Below are 26,716 nucleotides of genomic sequence, written 5' to 3' on the forward strand. Positions count from 1 at the left end.
CAAGGCTTCTGAGAAAACGGGGGCAGAGAAAGAGATCTAGAGATAGGGAGATTAAGGGAGACAGGGAGAGCAAAATACATGATCACTACAGAAACAAAGAGAGACAACTGAGCAGAGGATTGTGCAGATAGGGTGAGGTGATCGCTGTAAGGAGCTGGGAACTCTTCATTTGTGTCTAACCGGTGACAGAAAGAGGTCATTCATGGGGGCAACAGGTCGGCCTAGAACATTATAGGTATGTGACACTGCCCTTTGTGTGTAACACGTAACAGGGACAGATCCAGTTCAGGCCTCTATCATCCTATACATGTCTTTATTTGTAGTTCTTCGTGCTGCTGATGTACTTTCTGCTATTAGTGCTGTTCTTGGTACCATCTGGCTCTGTGAGCTATTTTATGTAAATAAATAGGACTCCCTTAAAGCAATGACATCATCTTCATCTTTTTAATAACAACTGTCGGCTTCTCTTACATGTTTTCTTTATCAACTCAGATAACAGAAAATATTTGCCTATGGCCAAGATAAGTGCTTTACATAAGCAAATATTTGATTACAGTCACAACACCTTTTTTGTTCCTTAGCTGTGAGTGGCACACAGATGGGAAAGGCACAGTTAAAGGTTTAGCCTGCTGTCAAACAATTTCTGGTTATATAACTGATTGTTATGACCTATAGTGCAGAATGTAACCATTCCAGTTTCCCAGGAGCTTAACGTTTTGAAATCCCAGCAATGGATTTTCACGTACCTCAGGGGATCAATGTGTTATGGCTGGAGGCGCTGACAGACTTGACTTTAGGAAGTGCAGCTGGTTAACATGAGATGAAAGGCCTGCTGCGTGCCTACAGCAAAACACCTTACGGCCCAGCAGATGTCAGACACAAGGTTTCATATGGTGCAAAGTATCAATATTTGTTATATGAATGTTCTCTGTTTGGACACACAAGTTGTTGTTACACACAAGAGAGAAAAATGGATTTTCCAATTTTTGAAAGCAGTTTTTGTTGTCTGATTACCTTCAAAAACCATTAAGCATGACCCCACATTCACTCCACAGAATCTGTTGTAAGCAGGTTATCTGGATGTTATTGTAAACTTTTTGTCCACTCCTTGTATTTGTTTGGATATCTGGGACCGAAGTGCTTTTACACCACAAAATCTGTCTTAGTAGGACACTCAGCAGTCAGCAGACAGAACAAACTGCCTCCACATCTGTCTTAAATCATCCTCTAATGGTCACCGTAAATATCAAAGTCACATCCGCTGATCCTGAGAGTCCTTCTGAGAAACAGCCACTTAATCAACCACTTCAATAACTGCATATGTTTGTGTGTGTAGAGGGGCCTAGTACTATGTACCAGTGCTGTATGTAATATGGAAACAATACCACCCCCCACTGAGAAAACAGACCCCAAGAAAGCCAGGAGGGAAAAGAGGCATAAAAACAAGGTTAGAAAAAAAAAGGAAGGAGTAAGTTCTGAACATTTCTGGCATTCCTCAGCTCCAAGCAGCAGCAGGATTTTCTTTAGGGGAAGTGGACGGTCCGGCCAAGAGCCACCGGAGCAGGACCCTTCAGGGAGCCCCCCTTTCTGCTTACTGGCCACAGCGGAGCTGAACTGGCTCAATGCCGACCATAGGAGGAAGAGCGCATTAAAGCAAGTATGCAGGATACTGGCAGACAGGGGTATTGTTTAACCTGACAAATAAACAAGAACAAGAATGTGTGTTCATGGGGCAAAGTCAGAAAGAGACAGAAACTTTACAACAGTGGAAAGCATTACTCTGTTTTCCTCTTCACAGGATGCTGGCATTTCCTGTTCAGAGAGGCTGCTGGATATTTCTGGAAGACTAGCCCGAGAGAGGACTTTTATTTTCTTTATGATACTTGGTTTCTCTAAATAGACATGCTGAGAGGAAAAGCAGATGCTTTACATGTGATCCAGTTCAAACACAAGGAATCTTTTTTGGTTTGGAATCTGCTTTTCTCCTGACTACATACACAGGTGAACTGTTGGAAACCCTGAATGGTATTGGCCTCTATGATCAGCATTATTGTATACTGAGAACATATGAGGTCTTACAGTGGAAAAAGAATATGTGGTGGGATGATACATTAGACAGAATAGAGAACGATATAAGAAACGTACACAAAAAATGTATTTCGACATGTCACGTGTTTTTTGCAAAAGGCTAATGCTAACATGCTACATAAAACAGGTATAATCATTACGTTAAAGTTTAGATTAGTGTTTAACCTTGTTATAATTTGCTAATTAGCACTAAACATAAAGTCCAGCTGAGGATGATGGGATTGACAGTAGTTTTGCAGATATTTGATGATAAACTAAAATACACAAAGTTTTTCAGTGGCAAAAGAGCTGCGAGGTGCTGTTCCGAGAGCTATGCCAGGAGCAGTGGCCAAAAAATGATTTCCTGGTAGCGATCTGTGGAGGAAAAATACCACTAAATTGGAAAAACAAGCCTGAATTTGAATAAATCACTCCACCCAAATCTAGAATAATATTGTGTCACTGTTTAAGTTCTTAGAAACTGACCCCTCAAATTAAATTAAATAGTGATAAGCTAAGTTGATTGCTTTTGAATGAATCGTATTTGTGTTTGTCATCGCTATTGCTGCAATAAAAAGACTCAAGCAGAAAGGTTTGATACAAAATGCACGTGTATTTTTGCTTCTTTACATTTTGCAATGCATGCCATCAGAATTTATTCATTTCAACAAAACAAAAAAAAGTGCAAACCTGCCTGAAAATCATGAGCAGAAAACAACAGGAATAAGTAAAAGTTAATTTACAAAATAAGACATTAATAATGATATTAACATTCATACAATGGTAAAAAAAAAAAAAAGACATCAATGATCTTTTAACCTTAATACTAACTCACATTACACATTTCAGTTCGTTATTGAGAAATTCTTCTCAATTTCTCTGCTCCCAAACATCTGAAGGCAAACATTATATTGTTACAAACCCTTCCGTTGACCACTTCATCTGTTCTAATCATAAAACCTTTACTTTTAACCAACTTTATTCTCTCTTTCCATGACTGATGTTTTCAAAATATTTTAATAATGCAAAATCTTGTGGCAACCTCGCAGTTAAGTACAAAAGAAAATTGTGCAACTTGTGCAAAAGCAAACAAAACAAATAAAAAAAATGAACGCAGAAGTGAGTTCGCGAAGTGGCACTTGTGAAAAAAAAGGTAATGTGACCCAAACAGTTGTGTAATGGAAAATGGTGCATATGTACAATACATTGTGTGACAGCTGACTGTGCTTGATGAGCCTTTGGTTTCTTACTATGAGATGGAAATTCAATTAAAAAAAAAAGTGCTTAAGATTGTCCTTTAAATAAGAAGGCTACCTTTTCCATCTAAAACTCAGGCCGTTGTGTGGCTTTGTATATTTAAGGGGGTGAAGTGGTACAACAAACATTCATAAATAAACACATAAACATGGAAAAGTTAACATGTGGCTTCAGCGTAGGTGCTGTCCTTTGCATTCGTTCTTTTGTAAAGAAAAAAAACATCTGTCAAAACTCTTTACTTCCTTTAAACTCATCACAGAAGGTATGTCTGGGTCAGCTGAAGCAGAACTTGTTATGATGAGCGCACACAGTGAGTGAAGTCATTTCCCAAAGAAGCTGGAGACTGCCTCTCCTCTAAAAAACACAGTTCAAAGGCTAATTAGGTAAAAGGAGAAACCAGTGTGCGTGCAGTGGAGAACTAACCACTGTGTTATGCTGAGCCATGTTTAGTTCTGTCACTTTGTAAGGCAGCAGTGCAGTCCTGCGACAAAGTCCTCGTGTGTTTTCTCTCTCTGCATCTTCATTCCTCTCACATTCTTTCCATGCAATCATAAACCAGCACAGAGTAGCGTGCATTATTCAAACACACACATTCAGAGGTATGACAGTACACACAGACATCACAGCAGTAGAAGCAGCCAGTGGCAGGCATACAGCATCCACAAAGCATGGCTCTGAGTCAGAACAAGACCAGGAAGCTGCAGGCTCACTGGCTTTCAGCATCTGCTGCGTGGAGTTCAAAATCATTCAGTCTCTCTCCACCTGGGAAATGTCTTTCAGCAGATGACCTCCTGCTTTATCTCAGTTCGCGTGGGAAAGGGGGGCTCGCCGAATGAGAAGGTGTCACGGCCCGTCTTCAGCTCACCCTGGCTCGGGTAAGTGAGGAATGACAATTCAAGCTCAGGGGAGTCAGTCGGGCTCTCGGGCTCTGACTCTGACAGACTTGACTCCGGCTCATCCAACGAAGAAGCCGGGCTAGCGTGGAGGAGTGGGTGGGAATGAAGATGAGGAAGCTGGTTCAGCCAAGGGTGGTTGAGGCTTTCTTCTGCTGTGGCTCTCTTCCTGTACACACAAACACAATAACACTGTGGATGAGTGGAAATTTTCTTAGAGTTTACATAACCGATGGATTGCCTGGATTATCCGATTCTGTCAATCCATTCCCACAGACATCAGCAATATTCTTTTTCAACACTTGGTTTGAAAAACCCCCAAACAACACTTTTTGCACCAAAGATTCTTTCCCCTCCACCATTACTCAAACACTGAGGAATCTTCCCCTTCTTCCAAATCTACCAGTAATCTGCTGCAGCTAAAGGATACTGACAGGAGATTACTGCTCTGGATGTGAGACAGAATCTGCTGATACTTTTCTAAATAATGAATTGTGGTGACATTAAGGGCTCAGTGTTGGAGCACTCAAAAAGAACTGGGGTTAGAATTAAATTAAACAAATATATGGTTATAAAGCGTCCATTGAAAACCCTTTTATAATTACATAATTACATGGTTACACTTAAAGCTCATGCATCAGTGTTTGGTGTAGAGATACTGGAATTAATAGTGTCTTCATTTCTAAATGATGAGGTTACAAAGAAATTTGCAAGAGGAAGTTACTCGTCAAAGTGACATAAATCTTGTTACCACACACACTCATGTAGACGTATGCGGATGTACTTCCGTGTCGGTGTGAAACTGACTCACATCCTTGATGTGTAAATCAGCTCAAAGTACTGCTGATGGAAACTTTTTAGTTTTAGCACAAACCAGAACATCTGATCATATCTCCACCTTTACTGTAAACCGTCTCACCTGGGGTTTTTAATCAGCAGGGACTTGATGAAGTCAACAGCCATGGAGGAGATCCCCTCAAACGTGTCCTGCGAGTAGTCCACATTGACCTGGGAGATGTTGAGGAAAGTCTGCTGCTTTTCATTACCCTGGAAGGGAGACTCGCCTGTCAGCATGACGTATGTCAGAACCCCAATACTCCTGGCAGAGAGGGGGGAGGAAGGGGAGGGGGTCATGAGGCAATTTGTCATCTTCAACGGTTTCAGAATGTGGTTTGCGACACAATGCTGCACAATAGATTTGGCTGTAAGTATTCTGCAAAGATGATGTCGTCATAAAAGGTCTAGACTGTCTTCTGCGTGTGACAGTGTCCTGAATATGTCTCATTTCAAGAAGTAAAAATAACCCTATAAAATGAGTGGAAATACTTTATTAACTACAGTTGCTAACTTACCACATGTCTGTAGCAGTGCTGATTGGCTCGTAGCTCAGGATCTCTGGTGCTGCAACAGAAACACAAGGCCCGATTTAGTCAGCGCTCAGACTGAGAAGACACAGGTGATTCTTGGTATGTAGGAGCTGAGAGCAGGACTCACCCACATACTCTGGGGTACCCAGGATTTCCCTGACTTCTGTGATGTTGTCCATGCGTCTGGACAAGCCAAAGTCAACAATACGAATGTCCCCCAGAGGTCTGGCACTGGTCAGCAAGATGTTCTGGGGCTGAAGAAGAAGAACAAACAGATTAGGCTGAGTTTGGTTACATAATCCCTAATGACTATTCAAGAGGCCTGAGGACTGACTTCTAATGTCTAAGCTACATGTCAATGTGAATAAGTCAAAGAACTTTAATGGTCCCAAGTGGATTTAGGGTCTGGTTTGTCAGTCAGCATCTCGCTGCTCCACTGAGATTATCTTCTGAGCCAATCAGATGAGTCTTTTACACAAATAGGATATTCCTGCCAAACACTCGGATGGCTTCATTGTTTGTGTTTGCAAGCAGTGCGACTTTGAGGTAAGCACAGTTGTGTGTTTGCCAGTCTGGCTGGATTCCAAAGTTAGTTTGAACTTCTGAGATAAAGACAAGAGGAAAAAATAGGCCAAGGCCGACTTGTCTCTCAAAGTTCAAGTGCGACTGAAGAGTGCAAACGAGTCACCTCTTCAAAGCGCTAACCTGTGTCAATATGCACCAACATGTTTTAAACTATCAGTCTAGCTCAACCAAGGATGTGGTGTACTCAAAGTGATAAAACTTTTCCATTCATTCCCCTTTTTTCTTTTAAAAGAATCCAACATGTGTTCTGAGAAACCAGATACATGGTTCATTTGAGAGATGATAAGTAGAAGGAAAATAGCATAGATGCCTTGTTTCCTCAGGGCCCCGTTAATGAAAAGATGATAGTTCAGTCTGGTTCCTTTACTGACTGATTCCTCGTGGGAACAGGGTCGTGACACACTGCATGACTTGCGGTTGCATAACAGGAATAATACCTCCCTCAGCCTGCCACTCGAGGGAATAGACTGTCCTATATTGACATATTATGTTTCAGTAGACTTACTTTCAGGTCCAGGTGCACCACATTGTTGCGATGCAGGAAGGCCACACCAGTCAGGATCTGCTTGGCCAGCCGGATCACATCTTCCTCTGTGAAGGCCTCATCGTTATCAGCAACACATTGGTCGAAGATCTCTCCACCGGCAGCACTGGAAGGAAAGCACCGGAAGGAAAAGTGAGAAAACAAAACAAGGATAAGATGAAAGGAAAAGAACTGTACATGGAGTTTAGTTTGGCTTGTTTCATTTTTTGATTATGCATTTGAACTTGTCATAATAAATTGCGCCTTAAACTGTACAAATACGCCCTTCCTCTCTGTCTGAACCGCAGAGGCTGACAATAGAAAATTCCAACCCATCCCATTAGTGCAAAAGTGATTTCCACTTTATTCTTAATTATGTAACATCATGTGCCCTTATTGGTGTACTTTGGCTTGGAGGCACAAAGTCTATCCACATGTACACACTGCACACAAGTCCAACATGAATCAATATTATTTTAGGTACACTGCCTCTGCATGTACCTTCCCCTATTCAGCTATATTACAGGAGATAAGAAGGCTCATATCAGCTTACAACAGGTTCAGATAAGGCCCAATAAAGTCTGATATACTTCAGTTTAACTTAATTAATCAAAACAGGGGAAATTCAAGCAAACCCTGACATTTTCTTAAAGTAGAGAGGAACAGAATGTGAAAGTAGCCAGAGAAGGTGTTAGAGACGAGGTGTGAAGTTGGTAACTTGATACTGTATGAGCCTGAGGCTGCATAAGATTACCCTTTTTTGGAATCAAGTAATAAGAAGACTTGATGGTTACATCTCACATTTTTGTGGAGGGAATAGTGAGATTCCTGCCTGGTCTTGCTGCTCTTGTGTAACAACTTTAAGTGAGGTGGAGTCATGGTGGATTTGCGTTGGATGCTCCATCACTCAGATCGCTGCCTCAAGCTGACAGTTCACCCAAAAAACCCAAGCCATGTGTCGGGGATTTAGATGGCACACATGCTTTTTATCTGCAGAGGAAAACTTTGTGCCCTCGGCATGACGGTTACATAACCAGCCTCCCAACTCCGAACTCTTTACTATCTTCAGCTGTGAAAATAGCTACCATGTTTTTGGGGATTTTAAGGATATCCGTCATTGGTCCGCATAATCTTTTTTTTGCTCCCAGCACCAAATACTTGACCTGCCACCTACCCCGCTTGTTGCAAACATACTCAATCCCACTTTACAACCCCCAAAGAGTTACTACAGTGAAACTCTGCACTCATTATACGACAGGTAAACAAGCCTTGTGTTAGTGTTTTCATTTGAGAGAGGAAATGAGTGTGGTCTGAGGGATGCTTTTGCTTTAACTGAGTTGGTGTTAAATAGAAAATTAACTTCAACCTGTCAACTTAACATAGATTTGACCTCTTACAGTACCTGTCTGAGCAATTATCGGCTTGACGTGACAAAGTATTTCAACCGCTTCATTAAGCTGTCAGCGGAAGGCCTGAGGCTTTACCATCTTGATAAAGTCAATCTTGTTTAAATGCAACAGACTGCACACATTCTGGCCAAGCACTTAGGAATGATCTGATACTTTCCTGAAGTCTAAATACTGTCTGCCTGCTCTCCCTCCTTCCAAGAGTTAATGTACACATTACTTCAGTGTGTGGGAGGCATCCTCCCCTGCACCAGGCTGCTCAACAACCATTTGAAGATAAGTCTCTGAATCTCCGAATAAGTAGGAATAAGGGGAAAATATGTCTCTATTTTAAAGCTGTAAACCAAGTCAACCTCCTTTAGGCTCTGCAGTGGAAGCTATGTCGTCAAAGCCATTTTGAGCTGACCGGCTGTGACTGCTCGTTTGTGGTTTTAAATATTGAGGAGAAGGCTCAGATGATCAGCTGAAGACAAATGATGCCAGTAATGCCTCTTTGGCTGACCACCAAGCTGGGTGCTCTTTGACGTGAGCATCCAGCTTTCCAGCTTTAACCTGTCTGTTGGCTAAATTGTCTTAACCCTAACAGTCCAATTAAAGCTTTTACAATACATTCTGTGTATGTGGAAAAGCAGGAGATAAAAGACTATTCTTCCTGGAGAAATCATTTCAGCTACTGTGCACAAAAAGTTTTCAGAGCTCAGCGATCATCTCTCAAACTAGTCATTATGACGGGGGATTCTGTGGTACTGACGCATGCAGGAGATACACTTTCAAAGATGATTAGCAGTCAACTTCTCGCTTACATTTCTCTGACATTACCAAGGATGTGGTTGTGGCTGCGAGAAGTGTATGTGTGTGTTGACAGCACTCTATAGCAGCGCGGTGTGCTACTTTTGGGAACCTTGCTTGCTGCTTACATTTAAACCCACAGGAAATGGAATGCACTTCTTAAAACTAAAGCTGAGGTCAGACAGTTTGAAGATGCAGCTTTTTCAGTGGCCGCGAGGTCTCACTGTGAGTGCTGCAGTGCAAAAGCTGCAGGGCTCTTTAATACAAAATAATTGTGCATGTGCAGGCTGCCTGATTTTGTGCTCCTAGACGCCTGATGCAGCATCATTAGGCAGCTGGAGAAGAACAGTGGACCAGTGCCCGCTGACCTCCTGCTATGTTTTCTCTGTAGGCATGCAGGGGTGAACTGTGGTGCTACTTCCCCTTTCACACTTCAGTCGGAGGTCAAATACAGCCCCCCTCCTACAGAGAACCCTTTGTTCTGCAGAGGCATTCCATGTCTGGGATGGGGATGACTGCTGAGGACTGGGCAGGAAACAGCTTCCTGCCTGCACAGTGAGCAGTTAAGGAGCAGGGTCAGGGGATGGGGGCTTTATAATTGCCCAGAGTCATCTTCTTTTAATGAATGTGAGCATGGTAATTAAGATGCTAAGTGTCCTTTCCAACTCCTAATTAGAGGCCAACATTAGGGCAGTCAGTGAACACTTAGTGAGATGCATAATGTCATTTAACACCATGCCACAACAGACCAGAGCCAGACGGACCGGATGACATTTTGTGGGTCACTGACCGAGCAGCTTGACTCAGCTGCCAGCCAGGTCACCAGCATGTTGACAGGCAATACACCGTCTGGAGTACTGAGCATTATGTTCTCACGGTAACTAACTGACACGTTTCTTGCTTGACATTGTAATTTTCACACAGTGAGCATAATGCACTTCTGCCACATTGGTATTTAAAGTGACAGTTCTTGGCAGCCGTTCAGCATAACCAGAAACTGAGGTGTCGAGGCGACAACGAGACGAGCCACAAGCCACAGAGAGAGAGAAAATTTCCATTTAAAGGCTATGCATTTCACGTGTATGTGTGGTTTTCTGTTGTTTTTCTTTTAGATGAGGAAGACTTGAGTGAGATGCAGCAGCGCCCTCAGCAGCCAGCATATACAGTAACTCATAGTCAGGAAGGTTTTTTTCACAGATCAGAGAGAGATGTATAAGCCGACAATTAACATGAAAACACATTTGCGTCATTGCATTTGCGTCACGCAAAATAAAGGATGTTTTGCTTATTTAGTAGAATCCAAATCATATTGAAGGGAATTTTTAGAAGCCAGTTTGGTCTCTTAAAATCCTTCAGACATTCTGCATGAAACAACCTCCAGTCAGGGAGAGATAAAGTGATGATTAAAGGATCATCTTCCCCAATGATGGAGAGCTTAATCATTTGATCCCAGTTTTCCTGGCATGGCTAAAACACTGACAAGTGAGGAAAGTTTAAAAGGCCATTTAGTTCACCATCCATCACCTTTTCTCATATCATTGGCAGCGCATGGGCTTCTGCATTAGTGTTTGAACACAAACAAACTTGAAATGACAGACCGGGCGGCTCGAACGTGTTTTAGATTCTCTCTCTTTAGAGACTTGTAAAAGACCTTTGTGGTGTTTTAGTAATATCTACAGTATTTTCTTACCACTCCAGAACGAGGATGATTTCCTGGTTGGTTTCGTAGACCTCATGCAGTGCCACCACGTAGGGGTTTGCCTTGGCCGACTCCAGCACGGCGATCTCGTTTAAGATGTCCATGCGGCAGTCCTGGCCCTTTCGTCGCTTTCGCAGGAACTTGGCAGCATACTGCTGCCCTGTTGCCTTCTCAATGCACTTTTTTACCACCGCAAACTTTCCCCTGGAAAACAAAGAAGGCAGAGAATGATTAGTGAGGAGAAGGAATAACTGGCCTTCCAAATATATTTGGTCAGAGATGTTTCTGTTCTTTAACCAAGTAGCCAACCGGACCACCGGATTAAATTTAGGTCACTTAAAATGCAGCAAACGAAAGGCTAAAATTACTCTTGACAGTTAAACTGCTATGGGGTGAAACTTAGATTACAGTGCAAGACATTTGGAAAGCCCGCTGACTGGCCACGAGTACAACACTGTGGGCGAGGTTAAAGAACGGTTCAGAGATAGGACGGTTAGGCGGCATCATTTGAAAAATACAGCTGCCACTTTTGACCACTGATATGCTCAGCATAGGAGGCGTCATTAGGCATTCGTTAGAGTTTTCCCCCTTTCTCCCCCTCTCCCTCAAGCCTCCAGGAGGGTCTGACAGGAGGCAGATAAGGCAGACAGTTTTTGGCACAATCTGCTAAATAGTGGGCAGGGTCCTGATAAGGAGAAGGCCACTTTACAGGTCAAACAAAACAAAGAGATGCAACAGCTCGGTTGCTGGATGTCACTGCTAAAACATGAGATTAAAAAGGATATCCACTTCTTCGACCTCATCATGACCACTCATTTTTCTGCATAGACATTGACAGATTAATGTGGGTTGTTAGGGGTCAACTGTGGGTGTGGGCAGGATGTCCTAAGTGTGCAGAATTGCCTTTCTGTGTCAGGCTGACCACAATCAGCAGCCGTCCCTCCCAGGCTGATAATGAGGCCTTGTTCGCTTCCCTTTCTTCACAGCTGACAGCAACAGGGACAAATGGAATTGTGTTGACACCTCCGCCCAGACCCTCGGCCAGAGCCTGTTCCTCTTTTGACAGTCGTACAAAAGCTGACCAGTCAGCTAACACAGCATGCCCGAGACACCGGACCACCCACCTGACCGCGGCTGGGTAGGCCAGGCAGGGGGTCACTGCTGTTACAGTCAGGTTGGAGCCTAAGCAGTATGCTCACATGGATACTGTAACCTCAACATCTTTATCCAACTAACATCTCAGTGTTTTAATGAGCTACAAAAGACAGATACAAAGCAGAAGGCTTGGGAAAAGAGAACACAGGAAGTGAAAAGATGACTGTGAACTGGACAGAATCTAAATGAAGTGGCCAAGTCAGAGAGGTCCCGTCAGCATGGTGTCGGTCATTTTCCCACACAGCGTTACTCCATGCACACTGCGCTGCGGACCAAAAACAGCAACTGTTTTGGCCGAGCTTGGTGCTGTTTTGGCTACCACCCCGGCTGCTGTGAGGCCTGTTCCTTCTCTTTTGCTGTTTCCCAGTCTCGCAGAATGGTGACAACTCATTGTTCAAAGTGAAAAGGCAAAACCCGTCAGAGGCTTTTCATCATTAAGTAGCCAAGTTCAGAGCAGCTCGCTGTGGGCTGGGAACTACATAGAGTGAAAAGGAATGACCGCGGGCCACGGAAAGGAGCAACAGGAGGTCTTTTCAAAGGCTGACAACAGGTCAGAGGTTACTAAACTCAGCCATCCTCCAGCCGGCTCTGTTCACACTCTGAGGTGTAAGCAGGCTGATGCACAGAAGCTCCTGGTTAAACATCACAATTAATTCATGTTATGTTTTACACATTGAATTTGTTTCCTTAATATACACAACATTAGGAAAACTCTGACTAACACGAATGTTAACTGTTTGGACCACAAACACACTGATGTAGATAAGCTCATTGAAGGCGTATTCCTGGTAGAATCTGTCTGAGACTGCCATGCATAAATCATAAACTTTGAGATGTGCTGATTCCCTGCAGTTCCGGAGATGGTGATAATTTGATTGAGAAGTTGGCTTCCTGTGGAGTCTGCGTTTTGTCTCGCTCAGTGGGGCACTGACTCATGTCTGAAGAGCTATGAGAAATGACAGCTCTCACAGCTCTTATTTGCCTGCTTCACAGACAGACACACACCACTTCCTTCTTTTGGGTTGGCCACAACACATTTTATATACAGAGGCCTGAGGGGGACCACAACTGATAATTCACAGTCTGATGATAAAAATGTTCTCATTGCTCCCTTTGACTTCATTAGACTTAAAAGAATCTTTGGCGAAATAATTAAACTCAGGCAGTTCTAATATGGTCATCACCCCTCCTAATGTACAGACGTTATAGCTGATCTTCTGGTATGCAGCGCTATGTACATTCCTGCACTTAATGCGATTATGAGGCCTGATCTCAGGATGTTGTTAGGTCGGACTCCTGGGAAGAGAGGGGAAGGAGGATGTTAGGCTGAGGTATGAGGGTGAGAGAGGGGAAGAAGGGGCGTTTAGAGGCTGCTGTGGCCTATACCTCATAGAAAGCCCCAATCCCACCCCCCACAGGTCCTGGCTGCTGTCCCAGGATGTCCAAGGGTGTCTGACAAGGAAAACTGGCTGCTACCAACTGACTCATTATTAAGCCCAATACACACTGCATAGGAGCAAACCGGCAGTGAATAATGGAGTTAAAGACGGATGCAGAATTACCACAAATGGCAATTAAACAGCTATTCAGTTTAGTGAATCCCAAAATGTCAACTGCTTTTGTGAGGAAGGTCATTATTGTCTGGCAAACTGGGGAATCCCCACTCAAATACCACTTGGATGTGCACTTCTGTTACTGGGATGCACACACCAGCAACAATGAGCCCCAAAATGCGTTTTGCTGACAACATGAAAGATGCTAAGGATAGATGACATGTTTCAAACTGCATTTTCAGGATGAACAGGTACAGTCTCGGACATGAGAGCCGGTCTGAACACTACAACCTCACTTTAAACTTGTAAATACCTTGATACATAAAATGTGACTGCAATTAATGCAAGTCTACATTTTCAGCACTTGATGCATTAGGATCTAATTGCCCACACAAGTGGGCATAGGAAGAAACAATAAAACAGGTTGTGGCTTTTCAAAAGCCAAAGAGAAATATGCTGTCACCTCTAAGACAACAGACACGTAAGAGCAGTGTGTGGACTTTGTAAACTTAGGTTTAACTCCCTATTCATCTCGCAAAACGGGTTGACCCAAGCATCTGAACACAAGTCATTATCGATCTCCTCATATCTTTTAGTTAATGGTTAAGAAACTTCTGAAACTTTTCAGAAACTGTCACACTATACGCGTAAGAACGCATCACCATTGCGCGTGCCAAAGCGCATCTCCCTCTGCGCTATTCCCTGAAGGGCTGAATTCGGGACTGGATATTTTCAATTAACACGCTTTTCATTAAAACGTGCAGAGAGAAAATCGAATATGATTAACAGATTTAAAAAAGATTATCAAAATATTGTTACTAATTCCATTCCACTCACAGACAATGCCAGCTCAAAGCTTAGCGTTTCATCAATGAATGCTAGAAATCATTCATGCAACGAACACTCACCTGCCCAGTTCTTTGCCGACCAAGTCGTAATTGGCCGTGAACGGCTCTGCCCTTATCCTCGAGTGGATTTTTGTCATGATTCCGTTTCTGTTCATCGTTGCTGAGTCTGGCATTGAAGTCGTGCTCGAAGTAAAACAATCCTTTTCCTCCAAAAAAAAACACAACAGAGACGTTTTTCTGATGAGCTCAAGTACAAACTCGCATTATAAACGTGTCGACTGATGCCAACAGCAGCTGTGTCAAACCGCTGGGAGATAATCCAGAAACGCTGGGATGATGACCTGCAGGAGTGTGATAGAGTCGGTGAGGTAAATTAGTTTGAATGCTACTACACATTCCTGACAATAAACTCCTTGTCAGGGCCCGCCCCCAGCGCTGACGTTCGTACTGTGGAAGCCAATGAACTGCTGAGGAGGACGGACCCAAGGTTCAGGCCAGCTGGCAAGGCAAGTGGTGCGTTTAAGTGACAGGAGCTTATCGGTGTAGGTACACAAAGACAAACAAGCTACTTTAAAATTAGTCTTAGTGTAATTGTTCTTTAGATGGCTTAAACTAATGGGTGCTGTCCTTACACACACACACACACACACACACACACACACACACACACGCACACACTTATAAACATCAAAAGAAACGTGGTCAGACTCATATGCACTCTTTCCACTTTCAGATAACAGCAGTTCAACAGTTATAATAGACACTACCAATTTAGATACAGACATTTATAAGCCTATAACTAAATAAGGTTGACAAAGTGTCATGTGTTTGCTAGGTCAACTTAATAGCACACTTATGGTGACCTTTCCCCCTTATTTTAACCCAATATTGTGCCAAAATTAACTACCAAAACATGGAGGGTAAACAAAGTGCAACATACAAACACATGCACACACGTGTGTTCACAAACATTTAAGGCATGTTTGAAGTTATTAATGGTATGTGGGCTGTGCTACAGGTGAGCCTTTTTCTCACACAATACTCACTCATGAATGTGACGCTGCCCTTGGGGTATGCTGAGCTTTCTGCGCAGCTTTTCTTCTTACCCGTGGGAGAGTTGTTTGTCTGTCCCTTGAACCTGTGTGGTATTAAAAAGGAATTCAAAGCATCCCATTTGACAACTGATCGGCTTGCTAGCTACAGAGGAAGAAACTTGTAAGGGATGATTGTGTACAGGTGATTCCGGTTCTTTTCCTCTGTTATCTAATATTTATTTAGAAATCATAAAAACAAACTCAGTCTCACAGGTCCTGTAGTCAAAGTGATCACAAGCCAATGAGGAAATGTGACGATGATCTGGACTCCTTGGGAAATGTGTCACCTAAGCTCCAGGGACTTGTTGAAGCTTTAACTGTGAAACTGTGAAGCTGTTAGAGAGAGCAAGGCCTGGACTGACCCAAGCAAACAGCAGGCACCCACACGCACAGCAAATCCTGCCAGCTGAGAGTCAATCCCAGACGATAAGGAACTAAGGGTGGAAGCTGTGGTTTTATCAGCCATATGTCACACCCTGTGTTAGGGAGATCATATGAGACAATGTGAGACAATCTCCTTCCTCAAAAGCCTCACACCAGCCTGTACCCTTCATGTTTCTAATTGTGGAGATGAGTGTTTGTGCTCCCTTGAGGGATGGGAAGGAGATGACGGGATGACAGGTCCCTCTGTGCTGCTTTTATGGCCCATGGCTAAGCACACTGCTAGCGGTTTGTCACATGCCCTACATAGCTGTTATCTAGCACACAGAGCAGGATTTGTCCAATCTAACCATGCTAAAGCTAATTTTGTTGCCATAAACAGCAACTGATGTAAAAGAGACCTATTGAGAGTGGACATTCCTCAGACCTTACCGAGTCATTAGCGACCAGCAACAAGGTTGCATAACCTGTTACGCCTCCTCAAATTGTTACCTTAAGTCTAAGTGAGCCCACTCTGAAGCCTCGACCCTCTTTCCCTGCCTGCCTTCCCATTGAAGCCAGGGTCAGAGTTCAGAGGAGCCACGTTAGTGAGGGAGCGCTACCCGGCCCGGGAGACCTAATGAAAACACATACCAGCGAATTAGCCTGCCAGCCTACAGTTTAGCTAACATAAATATGAGAAGCTGAGCGGTGACCTGGGGAACACTTTCCGAGCCACTGGAACAAATAGACCTTGTCATGACGGGGTCAGAAAACACAGCTCTCTATAGACCTCGGCTATAGAGTAAAGTCTATGTCCTTTCCTTAACATGTCAAAGGTAAGAATCAGATAGATGTAACTGGGTTACAGGGGTAATGTTTCAACCTTTGCTGGAGTTTGTATTCATGATGAAATGTGTGAAATGCACAGCCGTTCCTCATGTTATTTCTTAACTATAAAACATAGAGCTATCATCTCATCCTCCTCTATGTTATCATCCTTATCAGGAACTACTGAAGAGGTGAAAGGTTGAGGGTGAAAGGACAAAAAGAGGCAACCAGCAGGATCTGGGTGAATGTACACGGTTCGCTCTCTTATGACTCCCTAAGGTAAATGTGTTAAAGAGACAGACAGTCTTTTGTCCCCATTTTTAAAGATGTCCTTTCTCTCCTCTCATTTCCATTGCCCATGGGTGTGTAAAAAGAGTGGTGGTGGTGGTGGGGGGTCTCATTATGTTAGTGTTTTTCTCTTAAGACTATGTGAGTGCTGTTAAGTGTTCACTGCTGTTCCTTTATGAGTCGGCTTGGAGGCCTGTTATGTAAAGATCTTCTACTCTGATAACATCCCAGACTTTTCCTTTTCTGTTTGAAGAACCACAATGACCTGTTTCCACCCCTTGCTTATACCATGGAGGACGAATGACTGAACATGTATGTCATCGTCCGGCATCGGAAAATGTCTGTCTGATGAGGTGTCTTTGTCAGACTATGTTTTGAAGAGGTTATGTAGATCAAAGTCAAACAGCTCTCACTGATAAATGTTTTGGTGTCCTTTTCATTGCTTACTCTCACTCGTTTCCCTTGTTTTCCTCCATCCCTGAACAAGAACAGCTGATGGTAGCAAAATTTCGTGAGAATGGAAGAGCAATCAACCTTTGTCAAGACATTTGCCTTGTTAAAAAGGCCTAAAAGACTTTGTCTGCAAAATTGCAACATGCTGAATCCATACAGAGCATGATTGCAAGCTGTCTAAAATCTCTGCTTGTGGTTCTTACTTGTTAACCATTGTTTATGCAGAAAGGGGATTCCATGTAATGAATGGGTTCAGACTCCAGTGGGCTACTTGATAATCTCACCTCAGTCAATAAGTGCTCCCTGTCTTCTTTGAATGCTTATAAACGACTTCAGTAGATATCATATCTGTCCTGTTGTTGAGCAATTTGTAATTAACAAGCACGTGATGCTTTAGCGAAAACGCTCCATGTCTCTGCACAGGCAGATCCTAATTTGCTTGGGTACAGTACATGGCGTGTATGTTGCCAATTACAGGGTTAGGAAAGACAAACAGCAGGCCCATTTTATACATGATGTCATGCTTTCTTTGACTCTATAAATTACCCCTGCAATGGTGTAATGGTGGTGAGCCAAGGTCACACGCTGGTGTGATCTCTAATCTTTTTGACCTCAATGTAAAGCAGTCTGAATAGAGTGGCAAAGGTCTTGCACCTCATAAAACTAAACAGCCCAATAGCTCCAGTTGACTTAAATACTTAACACACCACCCACGTACTGCTGCTGGCATTTCTTCCACATCAACTACTGTGGTTAACAAAAAGGACAAACATCTCCTCTGGGGCCCGGACGGGGAAGGATCAGAAGACTTCCCAACATCGGTGCTGGAAGATGTTCACCTCAGGACCGCAGGATGACGTGAAGAGTTGACTCTCTAATGGTATTAAGAGATAAGTTACTAATCCTGTTGGCAAAAGAGGAAACAGTGGTGGAGGGTTAGAAATAAGACATCAGAGTAGGCTCAAAATAACACCTGCTTGTTTGTTATAAAAAGACAACACATAGCCTCAACTTGGATTTTTGTCAGCTATCACATTATTTCAAATAACCGTAAGCCCTGCAATAATGCCAACATCTTACACTGTGACTCTCACTTGCCTTACGTGTATCTGATCATTTCAATTTTCTCAGAGTGATCTAACAGGGTACTGCCTTGGTTAAAATCAATATAATCATTTATGGTTTGCTCTCACTGCTCTCACGACACTGTGTTTTGCCAAAGCTAACAGCTTAACCAAACATTGCTGGCATAGAAATGCTCTACTGTGTGATTTTACATGGAATGCCGGTGTGCTGGCAGCAAACGAGTGACGTTTAACAAGTCTGTTATATAACATGCATGTGGGGCAGAGCCATTGCTTTCTTTTCAGACCCGGGAAGTTAAACTTGGTGCCGACAAATTTGGAACGATGTTTGAATGCTGCTTGGTATTGTGTTCCCATCAATGTCGACCGGAGCCAAGGCGATAATTACCCGGGTCTGCTGCAGAGTCATTTGATCCGGGTCTGAATGCAGATTGTAACCTTTTCCACTACCAAAAAAGCCGGGTGAAAGGGGCTTAAGTGAGCTGCTAATGGATGGTGGGCCAGACTCATAAAAATGTCCCCAAAACCTCCCACCCCTGTCCCATTCAAGGAGGAATAACACAACATATCCACCTTGAACAGGCTGTGTAAAAGGGGCACGTGAAAAAGCACTAAAATCCCCCTGACAGTGGCAGAAAGAACAGCCTCTGTTGTTTGTGGAAAAGCGAACATGTTTTTCAACTCCTCAAGAACCCAGTGGGGCCTCATTTACAATGATACATGATGTAGGCTTCCCCCCCAAATTTGTTTTTAAAATCAGCTTAAAACAACAGACAACAATGTTTGTGTCTTTAGTGTTCAGTATTTTCAAGGAATTTTTTAAGGGTGTTAATCAAATCTCCATGGCTGGTTTTGGTTCATCTCTCCTGACCAGAAAACAAATGGGGAAAAATTGACTTGATGTCCATGATAAATGCAGCAGATGGGAAACACTGAGGACAGACAGAGGAGAGCACTGGGAGCGCTTGTGTTAGAATTGCGGATAGACTAATTGCAGTGGAAAACTTGAGTGTGAACTGCACATCTTTTTTTTTGCCCACAAATATGAAATTGCCTCTTTGCAGAAATTCTTCCCCTGCTTGCTGCAACTTTCTTTTCTTGTGACACTGTCACACTGTCACACTCTTTGGTTTTGTGCAAAACAGCAGCACAATGAGACAGAGAGATGAAAGCTGCTTGTAGTCGAGACGTTGTGCCACATCCTGCCTCACTTTCTGTGCATGCCACTTCCCAGACCAGAGGAATTCATAACTATAGCTGTGCAAACGTCTGCTTGCACGTAAAGGCAGTGATTGTGGTAAAGTGCTCATTTCCTTCAGGTAAAGTTAAGTTAAAAGAAACAGAATAAACAGGTTCAACACAGGCGGGTGAATTAGTAAGGCATGCTGTTCACATAATATAAAAGGTATGACATCATCTTTTTATCCGTCTCAGTGAAGCAAAGAATAGAGGCATCATGTTGTTGAAGTTTGTCGCACTGACTTCATGTGCAAGATTCTTCAAATAGCTCATCAAAGCTTGTCTCATCGTGGCTACTTTGACAGGTTTAGATATTACACCACCCTGAAAGCGGTTGGGGTGTGGGCATGAACAGATGCAGCCAGGCTTAACCATGGACAGACACACAGCCCAGACAGACCAACTTAGAAACTGAAAGGGCTTTCTCAGCTGTTGCCTCCGTCTCCGGTCTCCATCCCCCCTCACAGACACATCATTGTCTCATTAATCCAACAACAGGCAACATGAAGCCTTTTACAGCTCGATTCACTGTACATGCTTTATGCCTGTATAATACTAGCATTATTCAGATAATGCCACGTGGGATTAAATACAACTTTGTGATTTAAAAAACGCAGACACCCTCTTGGACCAGATGAAAAATACTGGGCAGCAGGGTCCTGCACCCGTGGCCATCCATCAAAAGCTTATCTTCGAGGGTTGGCTGCCAAAACAAATTACTGTTGTCTCAGTTGGGGCTTGGTGACATGGAATAATAAAGTGGTAAAATATAGCAGTTGCAGTCTGGCAGTAATAAAGGTGACTTCCCAGCAACCCAAGGTGAAATTGATGGAGGAAATTAAGCTTTTCACTCTTTTCTGAGATTGTCAGATACACCTATAAATATAGTTAGCAAGGAAAGGAGGGGTGTAAAGGAAGAAATAGGAAGAAGATAGCGAGAAGAAGACATTATAGTTGATAAAAGAAGGATGAGCGAAGACAAAAGAGGACATGGGGAAGCAGACAAATCCTTTTGGAATGTCTGACTCAGGAGAGAAACTGAAAAAATGTATTTTAATTGGCAACCGAGCATGGGAGGTGGTATGGGAAGCATTAAGACAAAGGCTTAGCCTAGCCAAGAGAAACTGCAGTCAGAAAAAAAATGATGATGAATGTCAGGGAAATCAGCAACAGTCATTTGCTAACATGTCTATGCTCTTTGTTGTGGCTGGCTCTTGCCAAGGGAATTTTCTTATGATGCTTTCAACATTAGTTTGTTTCATAAAAAGGAAACATTCCCTCTAACAGCTTTTAGAGATGACAGACAGATGCACAAAATACCTCTGGGAAATAATAATCAAATAGAAAATGTACAAGCTGTACTCAAACAGGCACCCAAAGAGCCCAGAGTCTACATGAAACAACTGTTTCTGGTGCTGCAGGTCAATGCATTTGCATCACACTGGACCCAGTGACTCCAGAAACAGCAGGTAGATGCACCATATGTCATCTGAGGCATGGCAGGGGTCAAAGGTCGGCTTGCTACTAATGATTACCTGCTGAAGCGTGCTGCTTGGGATTCGGTGTTTTTGTTTGAGTAGCCGTGGTGATGGTGCAAGAAGCCACATACACACACACACACACACACACACACACACACACACACACACACACACACACATTTTCTATCAGCACCTCGTGTCAGCTTTTATCATTTTCTGGCCCTAAGCTGAGAAAAATGAATGTTTTTTTCTTGAGAATATGGGAGGAGGAGTTTGCTTTAAACCAAAGCCAAGTACATCTTGCCTTGGACTTTTATCCACCTGACCACAAGGCCATCGGGGAGAGCTTTGTGGTTTTGGTTTATAAGAAGGTCTTACCTTAAAATGAGGTGAAAAATCAAACAGACCGCATTGAGTAAGCATTTAGGTCATGGGATTTTATGTGGTATCCCAGATCTCTGTGAGGCCTTTCTATTAATTATTATTCAACCAGTTTACACGGCATCACATAGAGCTTGAGTTTTCTCTACGAGTTTGTTTTGTTTATGTATTTGGTCCCTGTGTATGTTTCTGTTTTATGTTTGACCACATGTAATCATGGGGCCTCTGTGACTTCAATGAGGAATGAGGGGAAGAGAGGTTTGGGTCAAAGGTCGGACACAGTGCATCGCTGTCTTTTTTGCTGCAACTGTCACACTTTCGAATACATTTTTCAGCACTCTGCCCTTAAGATTATTTCCTCTGTAGATACAATCACAGGGAATTATCCTCTGGAGAAAAAAAACATGTACAGCTAATTTTGTGGAAATTCAGCCATAAGGTTTTGAGGTTACGTGTCCTGACAGGTAAAGGAATCATCCTCTGAAGACCCTGCAAACCCAATTTCATGGCCTGCAATATATTTACCAAGAGCAAGAGTTAAAGTCTGGAGCTCAGAAATCTATTTTCTCCACTTGCAAACCCTCAAGAAGGTGAAATATTCATCGGGAGGCTTTGGACCATGGTCTTCTCTTACCGCTGAAATCAGTCATCCCATTTTTAAGAGCGTTGGCTCCGGCCTGCTACTGTTTCGATGTGTTTTCTTCTTCCTCACACAGACAAATAGATCAGTAAATCCTGAGGCCTGGCCTGAGAGACCCCCATGAACTTTAATGAGAATCTGGCTGCTCATTCGCTCCCATAATTTCATATTCTGCTCTCTTTGGTTCTTTTGCTTTTACCCTTACAAGACCTCCCAGGGAGATACCTAGACTTAAGTGCACACACTTAAACGTGTGGGTATGTGTGTGTGCACTCGAGGACCCCACAGCTATGACTTATAGCTGACGTCGACAGCTAGTTATTCATGCGGCCCTTCAGGCCTCTGTGTTAAAACTGCCCTCTTCATCACCCCGCTCAGCTTTACAATTGATCACATCCCAAACCAGGCAAATCACCAGCAGCCACCAATGAATCAAACATTTCCCAACACCCTTTAGTCTAACAATCCCATTTTCCACAGAGGAAATGAGTTTGGCTGCCTGTGAACAAAAGTGAACATTTTACACTCCTGTTTTACTGCCCTATGAAGGAGTTTAAGTGCACATGCACTGTGATGGTGAACTGGTGGCAACTGGCAGCAGAGTATGTAAAAGTTAAAGGAATTTCCTTTAAAATAATCAGTTGGAGATTGTCCAGCTTCCTTAGTCTGCAGCCCTTTCCTCAGACTGAATGGGAACATAAAACACTCTGGCAGGAATTCAGACTGAGTTAGCCGCCCTCCAGCCCAATGTCTGTGGCCGCACCGAGGGCGTGTCCCCTCTTTGATGAGACACCCTTCGCCTGACAGGCCCTCTTCTAATTCAAGACCCCAACACCCCACAAGTAAAGGGTTGGGCTCGCACCATCTGTCAGGATTTAACACAATCTTCCCAATCAATTCTGATGATTTATCTGAGGATTTAGTTTCATGTTTGGTGACAAAGCCATGTCTTTCATTCATAGCCCAGTATTTATAATTGACAGGGGCTCTTGTGTTAACAGACACTGAATGTGTCCTTTGTCTCTCTTCCTCTTCTATTGAGTGGAGTGTCTGTCGGAGAGGGGGACTATCGTCACTGTGGGATGGGGTTATTTGGTTCTGTGCTACCGTTCGCCTCTCTGACCATAACTCTGAGCTCAGCGAGCATGTTTCTCACACCCCTCACTCCAGCTGGGGGACAGGAAACAACTCTGTCTGCGACTACCGCTGTTCGACTGTTGTGTCTCGTGAGAGTTGCGATGGTGATGTGTAAGGAAGGCAAGAATGCAGCACCCAGATGCTGGATCTCGAGGAATCCCCCTGCTGACGCAAGGCGAGACCAGAGGAATCTTCTGACATATCCCTGTTAAACCAGACTGAGAGTCTAGCAATGAAAACAGATGAATCCTTTGGAAACAGATCACATTATTGTTGAACTAAAAAACAACTGAAGGCCACATCGTCTTTTTTAAATGCACAAACTGCAGTGTGAGTAGTAATGTGATATCACATGCTATCATTATAAAAATAGTCATCTAAATATGAGGAACACTTGTTCAAAGACTTCAGCTATCATTATTTTACACAAGCATTAAAGAAAATACTGCAAATAAGATTTTAGAATCGCTCACAAGAAGCAAAACATTCTCAATATAAAAGTCGAATACAAATCCAGCCTGACATCTCTCTCTTGTAAGACTGCTCCACCACCTTTGATGTCACTTCATCTTTGTCGGGAGTGTTACGTTAATGAGGAGAACAGCACATGTCCACTGTAGTGTGTGATCCGAAGCACTGATCAAAGACCGCAGAGACAGATCAGTCATATGATCCGGCCGAATCTGCTGTGAGAATCACAGCCGAGACTGTCATGTATTAGATAATGGGTTAGATAATTTCAAAGCTCACAAGTAAGTGTTTCCTCATTGCTTGTATGCACTGACACTCCAAGAAAAATAAAGGTGCTACTGTTTTTAAAACGGAGTTTATTATATAATTTGATTGATACTCCTGATACCACTAGCTGAAGTAAAAGGCAGTGTGAAGTTTCTTTTGTCATTTCTCATCATCTACCAGAAATTTGCCTTTCCAGTTTCCAGAATATTGATCGATATCGGTATTGACAATTATATTGTTATATACCTTTATATACTGTATAATAAGTACTTTTACTTTACTTACTTTGAGTACACGCTTAACTAGTTTAACTGATGATACTTGTGTACTTTTTCTTACGTAAGCTTTTAAAGGCATTCCGGGATCCTTGTTGACTAACAGCTAAGACAAAGAAAAATGCTACTGATTTATTAGCCTGTTCTAATCACCTTAAATGGCCAGTTACTATTACTCATAATAATAATTACTCAGTACACCTGCTGCTTGTATAATATGACAGGAAGCGACATGTGGAAATTATTATTAAACAGTGGCAGTTACTGACTGATGTGATCGAGTTTCTTGTAAGTGAAAGGGCGTGAAAAGCATGGGAACCACCCATGCTTCTTAGGTGACACACTAACCCGTCACCAATAACAAATGAGCCGTAAATAAGGAAGTAAAATATGAAGGTGAGTTCGTAACAGCTTTATGAGCTGAAACTAAGGCGACAAGGAATGCTACTGAGAGTCAAACTGGCCCATCAGCTCTGTATGATGGCCATATACGGCTGCAATACCGTGGCATTCAGGACACGCCTGTCACTCCCAGAATTCAACATATTATTCTTGAGTTGGAAAAAGTCCCGCAAAAAAATTTCTTATATAACCAGACACTAATAATCACGCGTTTGGGCTTCTTTCCTCCTGCTCCTAATCTGATCCTTACTAAACCCAAAATTATAGGCCCAAAAGGTCTTATGTAATAATTACTAAGTGTGATAAACTGTCAGCAAAATGTTTGCCCCAGATAAAGTCGAGTGATTTGCTCCACAGTTCAGGATCGTGCAGCAGAGCACGTTTCCCAGAGCTTTCTATTGACCTTTGCCCTGTCATCTAGCCACAACACCGATTTAATCGCTGTCTACCACAAGACGTCAGAGAAATTCCCCAGCATGTCACTTGACCCCTTTATCTCTGTCAGAATACACCTTTAACTTTCCTTTAAATCACTTTAGAAGTCAACAGCAATAGAGCAGAGCTTAGGCATAAGAGGGGGAATGACAGGAGAAATCCTCATCTTTCACAATAAAGTGAAGGGCCACTGACATGACAACATAGGGAGTGATGTGTGATAAGCACGTAGAAGCAGTTACAGTGAGCACAAGTACACTTAAGGGACTTGGCTGCTGGTCTTGGTCATTTCTGTGAAGGAAATGATGTTCAGAGGTGATAAGACCCAGATGGTCCTCTGGGAATGTCTTGTATCTGCATCCTAAGCGCAGACTGAGAAAGAGATTTACATAACACCGTTTATTTGGAATAAAGGATTCCTGTGTTCATAAATTTCCTGTCTCCTATTTTTTACAGAAAAATATGGAATTGAAATTTCCCTCGTGTTAGCTCTTTCTGGTGGCGAGATCAGCATCATATGTGAATTTCTGGACCAAAGTTACACTGAATGGAAGTCCAGAGGAGCCAGGTTGATGTCATGCTGTCAGCGTGCATACAGCTCCAGTTATGTCAGAAGAGGACAGAAAAGAAGAGAGGGTCACCATGGCAATAAGAAATAAAGATTGTCTTAGAGGTACACTAAGTAACTTTAGCTTTTATCGAAACAATTTACGACTTGGGATTTGGGAATAATGTTGAGAATTCATGCAACAGTAGCACAAGAGCCAAGGAGCTATAAAGTCTGCAATCCAACTAGGGACACTTATAAAGCAATATCTGATATGATACCATTAGCTAACATTAGCCACCATGAGTTAATAATCATACCAGACCATGTGAGGCTGTAACTACAAAGGCCTTAATTGTTTTCTACTTTGAAAGGGTTACTTTCATTGCTTATAAATTGCCATATAAAACTGCCATCACACACTGACCTTAACACTGAGCAGGGTACATAATGTATCATCACACAAAATATTGCTATAAATATTTTTGACAAAAGTATTTTAAGGGCGACACTTTTAAATTTGTCTCCACTGTCACCGAAACAAACAATGTCAACGAGTTCACATGTTAACCAGATACTGGGCGAGCAGTTGCACTGATAGATACAAGGTGGAGTGTTTATAAAAGGGCACGGCTTTCTCTGTTTCACCGCACATTTTATTCAAATACAGCATAAGCAAAAACCGTTTAGGAATCAACCAATGAGAACCCCCCCTGTGTCGTTAGGAAAAAAACATGACAAACCAAAACAGGTATGTTAAAAATGAAGACAGGTGAGAACGGTGTTTGTCGAGGCGATGACAAGGATTAACTCTCAACTGTGAGAGTGCGGGACATACCGGGCCTGAGCTGAGAGCAGATGACAAAGACGGCAGAGGAAATATGATCCTTTATACTCGTCAATTAGAGGACGGGGGAGAAAAAGTGCTCACAATGACGGGCACTTTACAGATTTACATGCCACACTTTTCATTGTGTTCCTGGGAACTGAAAGCAGAGGCAGTGATTATGCAAGTGTGGCATGGGGCGGAGTGGGTTGCGTTCTTTTAATTTTCTAAGGTAATTGTCATTGACAGATTGTCTGCCAAGGTTTCACAGCAGCTTCCACGTAAAAGCAAGCTTGTGCAAGCTAATGAAATAGGCGGGGTGACCTTAACCAGCAGGAAGACACTAAGACAAAAATCAGGAT

At 42.9% G+C, this 26,716-nt stretch overlaps 1 protein-coding gene across 1 annotated transcript; it reads right to left on the reverse strand.

The window, feature by feature from the left end:
- Positions 1-2,660: 2,660 nt before the first annotated feature.
- stk17al (serine/threonine kinase 17a like) lies at positions 2,661-14,504 on the reverse strand. The gene is made up of 7 exons (XM_069674495.1): positions 14,203-14,504; positions 10,578-10,790; positions 6,675-6,819; positions 5,712-5,838; positions 5,570-5,618; positions 5,137-5,316; positions 2,661-4,386 (listed from the first exon to the last, which is right to left on the reverse strand). Exons 1-7 carry the CDS (start codon positions 14,313-14,315, stop codon positions 4,101-4,103), a joined length of 1,113 nt encoding a protein of 370 aa, XP_069530596.1. The 5' UTR covers positions 14,316-14,504; the 3' UTR covers positions 2,661-4,100.
- Between the last annotated feature and the right edge of the window lie 12,212 nt (positions 14,505-26,716).

Source organism: Semicossyphus pulcher, unplaced genomic scaffold (genome assembly GCF_022749685.1).
Source record: "Semicossyphus pulcher isolate SPU_LCO1_2020_fin unplaced genomic scaffold, fSemPul1.0.p SCAF_23, whole genome shotgun sequence".
Lineage (NCBI taxonomy): Eukaryota > Metazoa > Chordata > Actinopteri > Labriformes > Labridae > Semicossyphus > Semicossyphus pulcher.